General features: G+C 34.2%; 1 protein-coding gene across 5 annotated transcripts in view; it reads right to left on the bottom strand.

The window, feature by feature from the left end:
• The window catches only part of RASAL2 (RAS protein activator like 2), a 359,235-nt gene that overhangs the window by 229,469 nt on the left and 110,864 nt on the right, over positions 1–18,902 (bottom strand). The window contains exon 1 of one of the 5 annotated variants that reach the window (XM_013061135.2): positions 9,409–11,003. The exons of 2 other annotated variants lie outside the window; for them this stretch is intronic. In XM_013061135.2, the coding sequence (XP_012916589.1) occupies positions 9,409–10,006 (598 nt within the window). In that variant the 5' untranslated portion in view covers positions 10,007–11,003. Of the gene's footprint in view, positions 1–9,408; positions 11,004–18,902 lie in introns of those variants that run through there. 2 more of the 5 variants (XM_013061134.2, XM_004761972.3) reach the window with 2 other exon arrangements.

Raw genomic sequence — 18,902 nt, 5'->3', positions numbered from 1 at the left:
GAGATGTAATGGAACCTTTTTGATTCTCTAATTCGTTACTTTTAAAAGGAGAATTCTTCCAACTACGTCACAAGATTATTCAGAGGAATAAATCAGATAAATGCATATAATAAATCAGATAAATCAGATACTCAGGTTGAAAGACCAAGCATATAGAAATTACTAAACATGTATCCACTGCCTCCACCTTTGAACATGCTCTATTTCTTTATTCTCAAATTTAGTTAAAAATGTCACCATGTTCTAAATCTATGAACTTTGTTATTATTAATCCCTATTTGCCTACTGCATTATTGTAGAAATTCTGTCTACCTCAGAAATGCCATTTTACTGGAATTTCTACCATCATTTATTGAAACTTAATTTAGGCTTCTATTATGTCTTGAACTCTGACACAATTTAATTGTATCATCATCAGTCCATCATCCATGCTAACATGAAGTTGTTCTACAAAATAATGAGACTTAGCTTCTACTTTAAGAATCTGTTACCTTTGAAATCCAAAAGCCTTGGCTTGACATTCAGCATAGAACTCTTCCAACACTAACTTACTTTCCTTTGGAGTTCCATTTACTCACATGCCCACTCTTTATGTTTTTCACTTTGTGAACTTCTCACCATTCCCTGATGTACTCCTGACACTCACATTGTTCCCGGTGAAGAATACTCCTAATTCCTTTCCTTAACTTGGGAGATTTTTATTAATCCAAACCTATTTCAAATGACATGTTGTCAGAGATTGCATTATCTTTTACATATCTGCCTCCTCGCCATGTTGTATACGAGGAGAACATGGATGATGCGCTACATTCATTCTGTGTCACCCTTAGTTGCTGGTGATGAAGGGGGAAAAGGGGGGCGTCAACACTAAAGATCCAGATCCAGTTACATTAAGAAATTTTTGCTCTAAGGTAAATACCAGAGATAACTACTGTTTGGTATAAATCACACCATTAGGTTCAGCCAGTGAAATAAATTATTAATGATAATATTTAAAACCAAAACTGAATCCTGTTTTGTTATTATTTTGTTTTTTGCTTCTTAAGACTACTAGAAAACCAAGGAACTATTCATTTTTAAAGGCCTAAAGAGTAAAAAAATGACCCAGTTGCAACATACATCAAAAAATATTTCTTGGATGACAAGGCAAGTTTTAGAATGGTTAATCAAAAATTCTACTAGTTTTTAGCCTTAGGCCCTAACATTATAATTTCTCTGATTTTGGAAACTGAGATTAATAGCAAATTCTAACACTGAGAGACAGGTACAAATTTATGGCATCATGTGAACCACCAGACTACTTGCCTATGAAGAAATAAATTCTATCCTAGGTTATAGGTGGCCCAGCACTCAAGATTATTAGGAATAGTCTAGAAAAACTACTCTATCACTGATGTCACCATTAACTACCATAGACCACACTTAACCTATGTATCTTATAGATAGAGAGTATGCACCTAGTATCTCAGCAAAGAATGTCTTCTGATTATCTCAGGGTTTGGTAATGAAAGGCTCAACAACTCAAATTTCCAGAAATTCAGCATTTTGAAAAGAGATACTGGCAGCCAGAACATGGGATAACAGCTAAATAATCTTTTTTAGGAAATGGACTAGGATATTTCAGATAATTACGTAATCTAAGAAATTTTATTACGTAGGATACTGGGCTCTCTCTTATACATTTATTTCTCTTATACATTTATTATGACGGTGAATGTAACTTAAATAACTTTATTTTAGCAAAAAAAAGTCGCACTGGCCAGTTATTTGTTAAGGAAAGTCTTCACACATAAAGCACATATTTTTTCCATTTTATTTGTCAGATTGCTCAGAAATTGCAAAACCACATGGAAAGAGTGAAATCTGATCATTTAAGAATTAGACAAAAAGAAAAAGAAAATTTTACTTTTAAGAATATCTCCATTGGGGGGGCGCCTGGGTAGCTCAGTGGGTTAAAGCCTCTCCCTTTGGCTCAGGTCATGATCCTGGGATCCTGGAATTGAACCCCACATCAGGCTCTCTGCTCAGCAGGAAGCCTGCTTCCCCTCCTCTCTCTCTGGCACCTCTCTGCCTACTTGTGATCTCTACCAAATAAATAAATAAAATCTTAAAAAAAAAAAAAAAAAGAACATCTTCATTGCAACCTTTGGTACAAATTCAATGAGGGAAGTAAACTAAAAATAAAAGTAAGGTTTTTTTTTTTATCAATTATGCCTAATAAGTAGCTGAATTTTTATGTTAGTTGGATTTACTGGATTTACTTAAGTATGAAGCAAAAATAATTACTCATTTTCTTAACACTGGAAGGTAATTTTACTTAGTACTTATTAATAAACTAAAAATCCAGGTGAAAATAATTTTAAAATGAAACAAGCAGAAAAAGTTATCAATAATAGTGACTGCAAAAACTTAAGTCATTTTGAAGTAAAACTGTTAAATTAATAAAAACACCATAAATGAATTCACTAGAGATAATTTCTTTTCTTTTTTTCCTAGTAAGCTCTAAGCCTAGCGCAGAGCCTAACATGGGGTCTGAACTTACTACCCTATGATCAAGACCTGAGCTGAGATCAAGAGCCAAAGGTTCAACTGACTGAACTATCCAGGTGCCCCCACTAGAGATAATTTCTAAAGCGTTATTTATATTCTAAAATTTAGAAGAGGATTACATTTTATTCAAAGGGCTAAAAAAGCAATACACAATTTTGACCTCAAAATCACTTGATAATAGGATCCAAAAAATATTACTGTGTAATCTGAGTTACAGGTGATTTACCAAAACAAAATTAAACAAAAAAATGATCTTAACAAAAAGTGCTAGCACACCTCAGTAAAAAACACCTTAAAATAATTGCCCACCATACATAGGTTATCCCAGACATTTCAATGATAGTAAAATAATAGGAAAAAGAATGATTTTTTAAAAACATCTCAATATATGCCTAATACAACTCAGTATTCAACTTTGAACGATACTCTAAAATATCAAATACGAAACTTCTTAATGTGAGAAGTATATTTAAATCTAGAGTCAAAATCCTATTTCCTGTAATACTGGTTATTAACTCTAAAGATTTAAATAATAATAGGTGTTACCAGCGGTATGTTGCTAAAAATTTAACAGCTACCGCTTCTGAAACACTACCACCCACAACCATCACCACCTTTTGATTTGCAACATTTCTGAGGTATTAATAGCCCTACCATGGTTAATTTGAAGGTATCAATGCAATGTCACTACATGGTAATTGAGAACAGATACCCATTAATAGACTGACTTCTGCAAGCTGGCTCCAGTACATCACTGGGCATTAACTTCCATTGAACTCTACTACCTGACAAGCACTGGGCTATAGACTTTACATAGCCTATTCCATTTAATCCTCACAATAAACTACAAAGTATGTATTACTTCCTCTTCCAAAAGAAGAAATGGAGGCTCTGAGAGACAAAGTAATTTGCCCAAGGTCACATTAAGAATGAGTGGCAAAGCCAGAATCTAAAAATATTTTTAATTGCTTTAATTATCGTTCTTCATTCCCACCCATAGTTTTTATGGGTCTGATTTTTAAATGAACTAACTCATTCATTTGTCTACTTATTTGTAGTACTACAGTAATGGCAATATTTTTTTGATAAGAAAAGTGAGATCATGACCTGAGCCAATATTTTTTATTGATATTTATTGTAGTACTATAATTGATGACATATACAAAGAGTTTGAAACAGGTTTTCATGTCTCCAAAGACTGTTTTTCTTTCCCCTAAAATATTCTGCTTCTAAAATAAGGAATATCAGATAAATAATCAGTAATAAACTAGAGCTCAGTATAAAAATCAACATACTATATTATCATCTTTAAAATTAACTATAAAGTATGCATTAAAAACAGAGCTCAATCACAAGTATAAAATACATGGTGGTTTATTTTTTCTTTTATTAAAAACATTTTCAAAATCCTGATGGAAAAGTTAAAGAAGTCATAAACAAATGGAAGTGTACATACACACATACAGCTCTTCGGTGGGAACTCAACATGTTGTAAAAAATATTGCAATAGTTCTTCTACTAACTAAACAGTTAGTAAATAAAAAGCTAAAATAAAGTACTCAGAACTGAGAACACATTTAGTGAATATCACTTAGACAAAACTGGTTATCTTAAGAAATTATTTATAGGGGTGTTTGGCTGGCTCAGTTGATAGAGTATGCAACTCCTGATCTTGTGGTTGTTAGATCGAATTCCACATTGGGTGCAGATAAATAAAATCTTAAAAAAAAAAAAAAGAAGGAAGAAAGAAAGAAATGACTGGGCCATCTGGTGGGTCAGTCCAACCTGACCTGATTTCAGCTTAAGTCATTATCTCTGCGTCATGAGATCAAGCCCCACTTCGGGCTTCATGCTCAATGGGGAATCTGCTTGAGATTTTTCTCTCTCCCTCCCTACCTCCCTACCTGCTCTCTTGTGCTCTCTCTCTCAAATAAACAAATACATCTTTAAAGAAAGAAAGAAAGAAAGAGAGACAGACAGAGAGAAATGATTCATAAATGTAAAATTAAGATTGAAACATTTCTTAGGGCCAGCTCTATTTTTTTTATTATTAAAAAAAATAGAATTAGGTAAGTTATATCTACCTCACGGCTAAAAAGAGGAAGAGTCAGAATTTAACCTCAGATCTAACTCCAAAATAAGGACTAAGCAGTATATTATAATCATAAACCTGCTTGGTACCTGAAAATAAAATTAGAAATTTTAATTACTTAATTAAAATTAAAATCGTTAGTTACTAAGGATTGTGTATGGTTTTAATGGTCTTCCTTATATTTTTCTCTGAAAAAATTTATACAATGATTTTTTATTTTTATAATTGGAGAAAAGTTTATTTGATTTTATGAGGGAGGAAATGTTATTGCTTACAGAAATGGAAAAATCTGTGAAATAAGAGAAATTCCATTGTGTTATGGACACTGGAGACGGTATGTGCTATGGTGAGTGCTGTGAAATGTGTAATCCTGATGATTCACAGACCTGTACCCCTGGGGCAAATAATACATTATATGTTAATAAAAATAATTTTTTAAAAAAGAGAAATTCCAGGAACAATTTTTAAACAGAGATTCCCAGAATATCTTAAACATATGCTGAAGTCATGTAGAAAAGAATAATTTGGTACATATTAATATACAAAATGCAAATATTAACACTGTAATACAAATAGCTAATTAACAGCAAATATTAATAGCTAATATCCTAGCTAGGTAGGTGTTACACTAAATCACTGAAATGCAGTGATTCTTTTTTTTTTTTTAAGATTTTATTTATTTATCAGAGACAGAACACGCACAAGCAGGGGGAGAGGCAGGCAGAAGGAGAAGTAGCCTACCCATTGAGCAAGGCACCCACTGCAAGACTTGATCCCAGGACTCTGGGATTGTGACCTGAGCCAAAGGCAGATGCTTAACAGACTGAGCCACCCAGACATCCCTGAAGTACAGTGATTCTTATGAGAAATGGCAGAAAGGAACATATTTCTCTGTATTTTGCAGACACCTCTTTTAATTTATAATAAAGAGTAAAGAGCAGGTCCAATTATAGAGATCTGAGGTACTATGTAAGTTCTTATACTAATTAATCCTCAGCACTATTTATGAATGCACATCTTATGAACTTACAGTACTTTTGTTTTTTCTAATTTGGTTGATTTCCTAGAATAAATGAGGAAGCTGCTAGTTACTTAATAAAATAATGTGCTATATTCCCAGCACTTAAGAACACTGTCTTAGGACTCAATGTTACAGTTGTTGAATTAATGTATAAAGTCCCTTCCAATAAGATTTTTAATGAAAAATCTGTTAAAAAATTGAATGAGCATATTAAAACAAAGTTATCTAGAAAGAAAAATAGTCTTCTAATTCCCAAGTTAGGGGTCTTTAAAAACATAAAACTGGGAAGACAATATTCTTACTACTAGGACATTACAAATAATGTCAGTTTAACCAGACATAAACTATAATCAGAAATAGAGAACTACATGGGGTATATTTAATTTCCTTTCCTACTTTCTTTTTTTAAGCTTTCATTCCTATCTCTACCTACTGAAAGAGGAAGAAAAATAATTTAGGAATGAAATTACCTCCCAGTAACTTAGAGTTTACATTCCATGCATGTTTACAGTTACATAGTATTTTCTACCGTTTCACATAGCTAGTAAGTGGCAACTAGTAGGCCCTATGATATTTTGTTGATCTGATATGCTGCCATGGGTTTATGGTTACTCCTCTCTTACTGGTGTTTCAATTTACTTCCACTATTGAAATCATGTTGACTTAGTGTTTAGACACTGGCCCAAAGCAGTTGGAATTACTTTCAACTATAAAAAGTGCAAGTTATATTTTTTATACTGTATCATTTGACCTACATATTCTCTGACCTACATCAGATAAATTAATATATATTACACAACTGGAAGGTTGAATGTGGAATAGTAGTGAAGCCTTTGAGCTTCTCCCTCTTAAACTGGTTAGAGACCCTGAGCATGATATATTTCACTGCTTTAAGAATGAGGGTAATTGGGTGCCTGGGTGGCTCAGTGGGTTAAGCCGCTGCCTTCGGCTCAGGTCATGATCTCAGGGTCCTGGGATCGAGTCCCGCATCGGGCTCTCTGTTCAGCAGGGGCCTGCTTCTTTCCCTTCCCCTCTCTCTGCCTGCCTCTCTGCCTGCTGTGATCTCTCTCTGTCAAATAAATAAATCAAATCTTTAAAAAAAAAAAAAAAAAAGAATGAGGGTAATTATGGTCAGCTATGGAACAAGAAATCTGTTCATGCTCAGAACATATACAATGCTCAGAACAAGGTTGGATACACAGAATTTAAGACTAGAACATTGCAATTTACTTACATTTTTTACCTATAACACCCATCAGGTATTCTACTTCTTCCTCCCGCCTTTTTTTTTTTTTTAACTCTATCAGTTTAAGTTCATTTTCCTAACAGAAACAAGACCTAATATATATATAGAACAAATGCTATGTGTCAAACACTGTTTTACACACTTTAAATACATACAACATTACCTAATGCCTCTTGCATCCACAGTTCATATTGAGGAAAAAAAGTAACAAACACTCATAGGTTTCAAATTAAGAAATATGTTGATTTTCTTAACACAGTCTTTAAGACATCTACGGTTTAATATTCCATAACTTGCTATAATACTATAATAGCAACCCTAATGAGAACACTTTATATTCACATGGCATCTGTGAATAGATGTTATGTAAACTATAATGTACATAATATTTTCAAATTTTGTCTATCATTTGAGAGAAAGGCATTACTATTCCGCAAAGTGTAAAGAGAGATTCAGAGGTGAAACTTCGCAGATGATAACTGGCATAAATGGAAGTAGAATTCAGGTCTCCTGGGCCAACTGTATCCTTCTCTTGTGGGGAATGAGAAATGCAGGAAGATTCACACCTGCAGAAGGTTAGAAAAGCATGGACATGGACTCTCTGCTGAGTATGACCTACTGCCCACAGAGAAAAGGAGATCTCCGGACAAGAACAAGCTCCAGTCTTTGTATTAAATAGCACATTTCAGTCTTAAGAGCTTGAATCTTCACTGGTGAAGCACTTAGAGGATATCATAGTATTTGTTTAATTAAAATTGTTGATCTGACTGGAAAGACTACTTTGTACTGTTATTTAATTACTGACTTGAAATCCCTCCTAATAGCACCTTAAACTTTTATGCTTCCACATGTATAATTATTCTATGATTATAAGTGATAAAGAATATTAGGAAATATATTAAGAATGTAATAAATGCAGAATATTTTGTATCTCCTTAAGTAAACCATAAATGTATAAAAAGTAGGGACATAATCTTTGAGCACATCACACATACTAGGCAGTCAATAGCTTGGCAAATTTACTAGAAACTGAAAATTAACTACAAAAGCCCAAAATCTTTATGAACACCAAAAAACCAACCAAAAAAAAAAAAAAAAAAGACCCCACCCAAACCTCCAAAATCCTATAGCTTTCTTTTATCAAATGCATACACATTAACTGTTGAGAGGCACCGATCCTAAGAATTTATTTCAAACTTTTAATTTCCTTTGATACTCCTTGATATCATCCTATCATCACCTGCCAGGGAAGCACACATACTGGCATCCAAGGAAATCCAACAACCTAGTCTTCCAAAAACTCAACAGAATGTTAATACAGGCACATCAATAAGATTTTACTCTTGGTAATTACTTATAAACGAAGGGTAAGAAGAAAAAAGATAAACTTAATAGTATCTTTAAAACTCACTAAGCAAAAGAAAATCTAGGGAGGACAAGGCTCAGGAGGAATACTGAATTTGGAAAACTCTTTAATTTTTTACTGGTATGTCACCATTTAGCATTCTTCATCTTCATTTTAAAAGAAACTAAGCTGTACTCCAACAACAAAATCCTTCAACAACTCCCATAATTTTCTAAAGAGTTTAACTTTCATGATGTGGTCAACCTTACAGTAAAGATTCGCTCAAGTATTCTAATAGCAAGAGCTGGATGCAGATATTATCAGAGTTTCAGTGCTGAGGTTTCCAAAAACAACAAACAAACAAACAAACATGGGTCATAAAGCAGAACTGAAATAGTTCAGCAGATAAGGTCAATCATTTCCAAGGCAATCACATAAAACTTTAAGAGTTATTATTTTGGATTTAACAATGCTAAAATCAATATAAAATATTTTTAAATTTAAAGAAGCCCTAAATGATATTTTTTTTAAAAAGTGATGATTCTTTTGCTGAAATGAATCAAATACAAGCTTCTATGTTGTCATCTGAACAAATTCAAGATTTGCATCTCGCTTCCATATTCAAATTGTGTATTTTTATGACAGAAGCAAATCAAATTCCAACCAGTTAAAAGCTACCAATACAATTCCGCTCTAAATAGTTCTCTCTTATAATATTTGTTAGTTTTTATGAAAAGATAATAATAGAAATTCTGTTTAATTCTCAAATTTCTCATGAGGAAAGTATTTGATTATTTCTCCTCCAAATCTCACTTAACTTACAAAAGTTTATCAATGGAGATAAAAAAGGGTTAAAAAAACAAAGCAAAACAAAACAAAACCCTTTTATACAGGCTCCAAAGTAGAATTCAAGAGTTTAACATATGAAAAAAAAAATCCTTAATTTAACCAAATCTATTCATTACTATTATTTACTATTATTCATTGAAAAAGGATTTCTGAAGTCAGGTTTATCACTTGTTAAAAATTCAAATTAAATAAATTTGTTTTATAATGAACAAACAGAATGGTTTATCTTATTATAAAGCACAATTAAAATTTCAATACTAATTAAAATTAAGCCATCCCTTCTTTCTCCCCTTATCACAATATACCTTCTCTTACTGGCTCATTGGTTGATTCTCCTTTTAGACTCAGCATCCTGGAGAAGCCATTGGAAAGAGTAGAGAAAATGCCACGGATGAAATATCCCTGTTGCTCAGATTCCTCTGATGTCCCTGAAGTCGGCCACAGTCTAACAAATCTGATATTGCAGCGGGGTTCTGGCTCTGAAATAGATCTGGTGAACGGAACCCGAAGTGACCGGGTGTTGACCAGGTTCAGCTTCTCTGTTGATGTTCCAAAGACCTCATTAGCAGAGGAAGAAGCCTTATTGCCAACCATCTTTGGCAGGACCTTTTGTTGAGGTTCATCCAAGTCTTTTTTATTAGTCTCCAACCTCTCCCTTTTGCTCCCTTTCCACCTATAGCTGGGATGTGTTTGCCACCGATAAGCACCCAGTGGCTTTCCTAGACTGGAAGCAGCATGTTCATTTTTTTTCTTCTTGCTTTTCACTGGACCACGCCAAGGATAGCTCTTTAAGCTTGCTCCTATCTCTGAATTTGCATCAGCAGGTTCTGACAAAGATCTTCGATAGCTTGGAGGACAAGGTGATGTCTGTCGCTTAAAGATGCTCATCTTCCACGACTCCATTTTTTAACAACTTCTCTAAAACGTTAAGTTTCCTCTACTCTGCAGTCTTTGCAGTCGAACCACACTTGTCCGTGCAGTCCAAAATATTCAACTGCTTAAGCAGCTTTCTTTGTGTGGCTTTGAACCACAGCAGATGTTGCTGCTTAAGAGCTGGTGTCATGTTATTACCCCATTTTCCCAGATCTCTGAAATTTCAGCAGCACCCAAAAATTTCTTGCCTGAAGCAAATAATCTTCAGAGTGCAGCAAAAGTAAAGATTTCCAGATCATCTCGCTTCCTGCTGTAGGTTTCATCTCTGTACTAAGTTTTCAGGAAATGATTTTAAAGAAAAAGAAGTGAAATAAAAGCAACAAAAACCCACAAACACCTCTATGGGCCAATAGCAGTTAAGTGTTCACCACGCAAATGACAGTGGGTTAAAAACAGATTGTGAAAGTACTCAAGCTGACATCCACAACTGACGGAAGAAAGAAAACTTGCCTAAAAGTCTGCCCTAGAGGTGACAATTCTTCAGAATAGTTTCTAAAGTCTGTATTTCAGAATTTAATTTCAAGAAAATCACTGCTATTTATACCACAACTTCTCTCAAAATTAATACTGTTTTTCAACCAATAGTAAAGTCATATACTCTTTTGTTCAAGTAGGCACTGCAAGGAGGAGGAAAAATAAGCTAAAGAATGCCAAAATTTAAAGCCATTTTAAAAATAACATATACTAGGGAGAATTCTAAAAGCATAAATGGACAGAAAAGAGACCAGGGACAGAGGGTATTTGCTATGAACTACAGCAAAGGAAAATCAAAGTCTTGGGGCAATATCTTGTGGGAACTGGAACACAGGAACATACATATTTAGATGATTTCTAGAAGGGGAAAGTTTGCTTTGTAAATCTAGTTGGAACAAGTTGTCTGGAAATATATTCCCTATCTGTTTAGACAAAGAAATTCCTTTACTCTTCTTTGTGCTGCTTACAACTTAAAAAAAAAAGAGCTGACTATTCAAAATTCTGTTAAAGCAAGTACCTTATAGTGAACCAAGATCATGAATGCCAAGTTTTTGGCTGGTTAATTTTTTTTTTTTTCAAATGTCTGCTCATGAACTCCTAAAAACAGGGGTTTCAAATGGAAAGCCTGACAGACTTTAGGCCGCCAATAAAAGAGATATAACATGGTAATCAAATCACGTTGCAAGTTGCAGAAAAAAATAATTTAAGCTGGAAAATTAAAAACGTATTCATGTAGTTGCAGAACACGTACAATGAAAAACCGTCCTCAAACTAAGTCTCTTTACTATAGAAATTGGACAGTTAGTACCTTATCTATTCTTTCAAACATATTAAAATGTTCTAGTTATTTCCATTATCATAAGGCAATAATCCATTTTTTTCTTTATATAGGCTCAAAATTTATTATGTCTATATTAAAGAAATGTTGAAGTACTTGGTGTTCCCAAAAACATAACATATCAAAGTAGAGTGTCTTACAGTCATAAAATTTTCTCGTTTAAAAAAAAAAAAAAGGCAAAACAAACAAAACCCAGAAATCTGACTTTGCACAGAGAAAAACAATAAACATTAAGCTCTAATCTCTATTAATGGTGCATCACACTATCTACAAAAATTAATCTGTGATGAAAATAAACCTAAATGTAACATGTAAAACTGTAAAGCTTAAAAAATAAGCCAAAGGAGAATATATTAGCAAACTGAGGGTAGATGAAGATTTCTTGGAACACAAAAGAGCAATAACTGACATAGGAAAATAGGAATAAATATAAATGCACAAAAATCAAAAGCTTCTGCTCAGTACAAGATATATTAAGAAATCCATAAGCAATTCATAAAATGAGAGAAAATATTTACAATACTCACAATTTGTACCACAACATATAAAGAACTTCAACTAATTAGTAAAAAAAGAAACCTAATATTTAAAAATAGTCAAAAGGAGTTGGACAAAACCTTCACAAAGAAAGCTATATGGTCAATAAGCATATGAAAAAGTACCTAATCTGATTAGTAATTAGAGAAATACAAATTAAAGCTACAATGAGATATCGCTAACATGCAATCGCCCTTTAAAGGGCTAAGAACGCAGGTGTTGGTGAAGATGTGGAGCAACCAGAAAACTCATAACTAGCAATAGGAACATAAAATGGTTCAGTTAGTATGAGAAATTGACATTTTCTTTACAAAGATAAACCTAGGGGCACCTGGGTGGCTCAGTGGGTTGAACCACTGCCTTCAGCTCAGGTCATGATCCCAGGGTCCTGGGATCAAGCCCCGCATCGGGCGCTCTGCTCAGCAGGGAGCCTGCTTCCCTCTCTCTCTCTGCCTGCCTCTCTTTCTGCCTATTTGTGATCTCTGTCAAATAAATAAATAAAATCTTTTAAAATAAATAAATAAATAAACCTACATCTAGCCTGTGACCCTGCAGTTCCACTCATAGGCATTTACTCGAGAGAAATGAAAATACACATACTTGTACTTCAATGTTCACAGCAGCTTTATTTAGAAGAGCCATAAACTAGAAACAACCCAAATGCCCATCACATTAGAATGGATAAAGAACTTGCAGTATTTTCATACAGTGATGTACTACTCAGCCAGAAAAGAATGAACTATTAACAACAACAACAAAACAATGCGGATGAATATTCCAGATACTATGACACCAAAAGAAACTGGACACACAAGAGTAAATACTGTATGATTCCATTTCTATAGAGTTCTAAAACAGGATAAACTAATGTATAATGGAGGGGGAAAAAAGCAGTTGTCAGTGGTGGAGGACACTATTAGCAGAAAAAGGGCACCAGGAAGCCTTCTGGGGTGATGAAAACTTTCTAAGTCAAGACATAGATAGGAATATGGGTTTATGTAATTATAAAAGCCCATTCAAGTAGTCACTTAAGGTTTATGCATTTTGGGGACACCTTGGTGGCTCAGTTGTTTAAGCATCTGACTCTTGGTTTTGGCTGAGGTCATGATCTCAGGGTTGTGAGATGGAGCCCACACTGGGCTCCGTGCTCAGTGTGGAGTGCGCTTGAGATTCTCTCCCTCCCTCCGCCTCTGCCCTTCCTCCCGCTTGTGGCTATGCACGCTCTGTTCCCCTGACAAAATAAATTATTTTTTAAAATATTTATGCATTTTTCCATAATTAAATTTTACCTTAAAAACTGTAAGCAATACTGAACTTGGTAGTTAGTAGGTTTGTTACCCAGCATTACAAGTATCGATTCTGAATCCACTCTCTGTGTATTTTAAGCTTGAGGAAAGGAGTAAACACATCGAAGAGAATAAATGGATGGATGAATGAATGAATACATACATACACACTAATACTAGAACCAATACTATGTGCCTCCTGATATGTTGAACTGTGAAGGATACATATTTGTATATTATTCTGTAAAAATACACAACCTAAATTTAATCTAATCACAAGAAATATCAGATAACCTCAAATTAAAGATGTGCAGAATAACTATCTTTGCTTCAAAAATGTCAAGGTGAAGAAAAAGAAAAGTTATGGAACTGTCAATTCAAAGGGGACTAAAAAGAGGTTATTAAAGCAATGCATGATTTTGGGTTAGATCCTGAACTGGGGGGAAAAAACAAGCTATAAAGGACATTATTGGTACAACTGACAAAACTAAAATACGGATTATGGATTAAATAACAGAATCATATCAACAGTAAATTTCCTTATTTTGATTATTTTTTTAAGATTGCAAAAGAGAATGTTCTTATTCTTAGGAAATTCATACAGAAGTATTTAGGGATATATGGGATTGATGTTTCTTTCTTTTTTTTTTTTTTTTTTAAGATTTTATTTATTTATTTATTTGACAGAGAGAGATCACAATTAGGCAGAGAGAGAGAGGAGGAAGCAGGCTCCCCACTAAGGAGAGAGCCCCATGCGGGGCTCGATCCCAGAATCCTGGGATCATGACCTGAGCCGAAGGCAGAGGCTTTAACCCTCTGAGCCACCCAGGCGCCCCGGGATTGATGTTTCTAATTTACTCTCAAATTACTCAAGAAAAAAGTATACATAGGAAAGTAGTAAAATAAGATAAAGCAAATAGGGCAAAATGTACACAATTATTGAATATAAGTAAAGGGTATATGGGAATTTCTTGAATTTTAGCAAATTTTCTATAGGTTTGAAATTACATCAAAATAAAATATTGAAGAAGTAAAATTCTTAATTCTTTACTTCGTTTGGGTCTATAATACAGACAGAGATCATTTCAGAGTATCTTTTGACTAATATAAAGAAATATCTAGATACACAGGTTTCTTGGGAGAAGGAGGTTAATCAAGATCACCCCCTATTAAAATATCTCAATGGAAAATTAAGACTATAATTTTGAGGGGTGCCTGGGTCACTCAGCTGGCTATGTGTCTGCTGAAGCTCAGGTCATGATCCTGGGGTCCTGGAATCAAGCCCCACACAGTTTCAGGGTCCCTGTTCAGCTGGGAGTCTGCTTCTCCCTCTGACCCCCCCCCACCCCGATTAGTGTACTCTTTCTCCCTCTCTCCCTCCCCCCACTCCTCTCTCTCGCATAAATAAAAAAATATAATGTTTTTTTTAAAAAAAAAAAAGAGAGACCATAATTTTGAGAAAAGTTGCAAAGTAGGAGAACTTGAGCCCTGTAATCAACATTGTGAAATTCAGACTCAATGTTAAATGAAAAAATTCTTTTATACACTAAAGGTAAGGTAAAAATAAGTATTATAGTTTCCTTTTTTTTTTAAAAGATTTTATTTGTTTATTTGACAGAGAGAGAGATATCAAGAGAGGGAACATAAGCATGGGTAGTGGGAAAGAAGCCAGCTTCCCACTGAGCAGGGAGTCTGACCCTGGGATCATGACCTGAGCCCAAGGCAGACACTTAACAACGGAGCTACCCACATGCTAATTATCATAGTTTCTAACCTCATCAACTCAATTCTTTTGAGGAAGTAAAACAAATCTTCTTATCATAAATTTCCTTATTAAGGAAGATGGAACTGGAAACACTAAATAACAGAGAAAAAATTCAAGAGAAATCAGAAAGCAAAAGAGCTACAGACAAGGAAGTGACAGTCTCTAAGAATAGCTAAAGGAAAAGATTCATCTCATAGCTGCTGAAGTTTAAGTCAAGTGCTTCAATCATTTTACCGTTACGAAGAATATTTATGTTAGTTATTTCTCCAAGTTTTATCTTTTATCTGAATTTAAGACAATAACTTGCCACTCTACATTTTCTGAATTTTTCCAAATATATATAATGAATTCATGAATTTTTAAGAAAATAATCACAGGATTTATGGTTTCATGAAATTAGAAACAATGACAGTTGTACCACTAAATTACCACATTCACTATAAATCCCACTGTAAAAACTGGCTGCGGATTAAAGTGTCAGTACAAGAACATTTCAACCTCAAGTTTTAATCAACTACTTTAAAATTTTCACAATAATAATAGGTAATATTTATTTTTTTAAGGTTTTTATTTATTTATTTATTTGACAGAGAGATCACAAGTAGGCAGAGAGACAGGCAGAGAGAGAGGGGGAAGCAGGCTCCCCATCAAGCAAACAGCCTGACCCAGGACTTGATCCCAGGACCTCGAGACCACGACCCCAAGCCAAAGGCAGAGACTCAACCCACTAAGCCACGCAGGCGCCCAATAATAGGTAATATTTGAAGCACAACTTTAGGAATTATTCTGGCTACTATGTCAAAAGAAACATGTGAGTTCTATAAATAAAATGCAAGTATTTACATCTGCATAGAGTAATATTTCAGATTGTAATTGAGCACCTACCACATATCAGGCTCTCTATTAGGACTATAGGAACAAAAAGAGCACTGGGTGTTAGAGGCAACTGATGAATCATCGAACATGACATCTTTTTTTCTTTTAAGATTTTTTATTTATGTTTTTGACAGAGAGAGACACAGTGAGAAAAGGAACACAGCAAGGGAAGTGGGAGAGGGAGAAGAGGCTTCCCACAAAGCAGGGAGCCTGATACTCGATCCCAGGATCCTGGGATCATGACCTGAGCTGAAGGCAGACACTTTTTAACAACTGAGCCACACAGGCATCCCTAAATACTACATCTGAAATTAATGATGCCATTAATAATGTTATGCTAGCTAACAGACTTTAAATTTTTAAAAATTAAAGTAAATTAAAAAAAAAAAGAAGAACAGGGCAGATGCTGTCCCTGTCCTCTTGGAACTGCCTATTGATCAAGAAATGCTTACATTAGGAAGGGAAAATTATATAAGGTGTTTGAGAGGTATGCAGCAAGAGGATTTTTACCAAGTCTAAGGCTTAAAGATAGAAGCCACTTCTGAGATTCTCTTGAACTTGAGTTTCTACTGTTATAGTCAATTCTAGTAACACATGACATGCATTCTGAAAAATCACCACACTATACAAAATTGCACAATAAAACTACAGGGCTTATGGGGAAGACGGGGTTGGGAAGCCACACTCAGGAACCACAACAATGACACATAAGAAGGACAGGAAGCTAATACAAACTACAGACCATTTTATACATGTTAAATTGTTAATGAACACCTATGTGCTAAAATAAAAACGTCAGGTTTGAAAAAACTTTAAATTGCCTGTGGAAGTGGGCATCAGAAGGGTTGAGGCTTCTCCTTTTTCGGGATGTAGTGGTAGGAAGGTAATCTGAAATCTGAAAGAGAGCCCACTAGCCTGGGTGGATGGATGTGGCTCATAACACAGTGGAGAACCAGGGTAGCTGCTAGCTGGTTGACAGGTATGCTTTCTGAGTATTTCCTATGTGATACAGTTTAAGTGGATACAGTTTTCTGCGTTCAGCTAGTGTTTCTCAGACAAATGGCATAAACCAACACAAAATTCACGCAATGCTCAAATTGTTCCTTAATATCAGCACATGGTACAAGTTTTGGTTTTGAAAACAAGCATAAGAGAACCGACTGTATTTCATCTCTCCTTCCATATACAACTGACCACTGAACCACCGCACAGGTCCACTTATACGTAAGGTTTTATATATATATATATATATATAAATACAGTAAAGGACTGTAATTGTATATTCTCTTCCTTGTGATTTTAATAACATTTTTTCTAGCTTTTTTTTTATTATAAGAATACAGTATGTAACACATACACAAAATATGTTATCGGTAAGGCTTCTGGTCAACAGCAGGCTATTAGTAGTTAAGTTTAAAATTATTATTAAGTAAAAAATTATTATTAAAATTATTAACTCAAAAATTATACATATATTTTTGACTACACAGGGGTCAGTGTCCTTAACCCCTGCATTGTTCAAAGGTCAACTGTAAAAAGGAGGTAAAAATCTACAGGAGATGTTACCAGTGGAAAGTACAATAGCACCAGAGGATAAATGGCTTTTTTTTTTTTTAACTTAAGTATAAATAACACACAGTGTTATATTAGTTTCAGGTCTATAATAACTCATCAATTCTATACATTACTCGGTACTCATCACAGTAAGTATACTCTTAATCTCCTTTATCTATTTCATGACCCCCTGAAAACTGTTCTCTGTATTTGAGAGTCTGGTTTTGTCTCTTTTTTTGGTTCATTCATTTCTTAAATTCCACATTTAAGTGCAATTGTAAGGTATTTATCTTTCTCTGATGGACCCTCTAGGTCCATCCATGTTGTTGCACGTTGACAATTTCTCATTCTTTCTTATGACTGAGTAGTATTTCTTTATATATATATTTATATATATTATAATTATATTATTTATAATAATCAAGATTTGGAAGCAACCCTAGCATCCATTGATAGATGAATGGATAAAGAGCTTATATATATATATATATATATATACACACACACACACACACACATATATATGTATTATAATATATATTATAGATAATATCATATAGACATGATAGATGAATGGATCCTTGGGTTGCTTCCAAATCTTGGCTATTGTAAATAATGCTATAATAAACATAAAAGTGCTTATATCTTTTCAAATTAGTATTTTCTTTATCTAGATACTCGGTAGTGAATTACTGGATCATATGTTATTTCTGTTTTTAACCTTTTGAGAAACCTCCATACTGTTTTCCATACTGGCTGCCCCAATTGGCTTCCCCACTAACAGTGCACAAGGGTTCCTTTCTCTCCACATCCTCATCAACACTCATTACTTCTTATGTTTTTGAGTTTAACCATTCTGATAGGTATAAGGTGATATCTCATTTCCCTGATGACGGGTGGTGTTGAGCATCTTTTCATGTGTCTTTTGGTCAGCTGCATTTCTTCTCTGTAAAAATGTCTGTTCAGGTCCTATGCCCATTTTTAATAGGCTTATTTGTTGGTTAAAAAAAAAAAGGATTATTTGTGGGTTTGGGGTTGAGCTGTATAAATTCTTTATACATTTTAGATATTAACCCCATAGTGGATATTTATGATTTTCAAATATCTTCTCCCATTCAGTAGGTTGCCTTGTCGTTTTGTTAATGGTTCCTTTGCTGTGCAAAAGCTTTTTATTTTGGAGTAGTCTCAATAGTTTATTTTTGCTTTTGTTTCCCTTGCCTGAGAAGACATTTCTAGAAAGATGTTAAGGCTGACGTCCAAAAGATTAGTGCCTGTGCTATTGCTTCATCTGTCACATTTTGGTCTTTAATCCATTTTGAGTTTATTTTTGTGTTTGATGTAAGAAAGTGGTCCAATTTCATTCTTTTGCATGTTGTTGTCCAGTCTTCCCAGTACCACTTGTTGAAGAGACAGTCTTTTCCTCTCATATTCTTATCTCCTTTGTTGCTATTTTTTTAAGCCATTTTCCTTTTTAACAATAAAATCTATTGATTTTCATCTCTATAATAATTTCTGTAATATATGTAATTTTACAAT

This window comes from Mustela putorius, unplaced genomic scaffold (genome assembly GCF_011764305.1).
Source record: "Mustela putorius furo isolate JIRA1106 unplaced genomic scaffold, ASM1176430v1.1 tig00003942_pilon_pilon_pilon, whole genome shotgun sequence".
Classification (NCBI taxonomy): domain Eukaryota; kingdom Metazoa; phylum Chordata; class Mammalia; order Carnivora; family Mustelidae; genus Mustela; species Mustela putorius.
The sequence above is the reverse complement of the archived record's forward strand: the minus strand, read 5'-3'. Positions and strand labels throughout refer to the sequence as shown.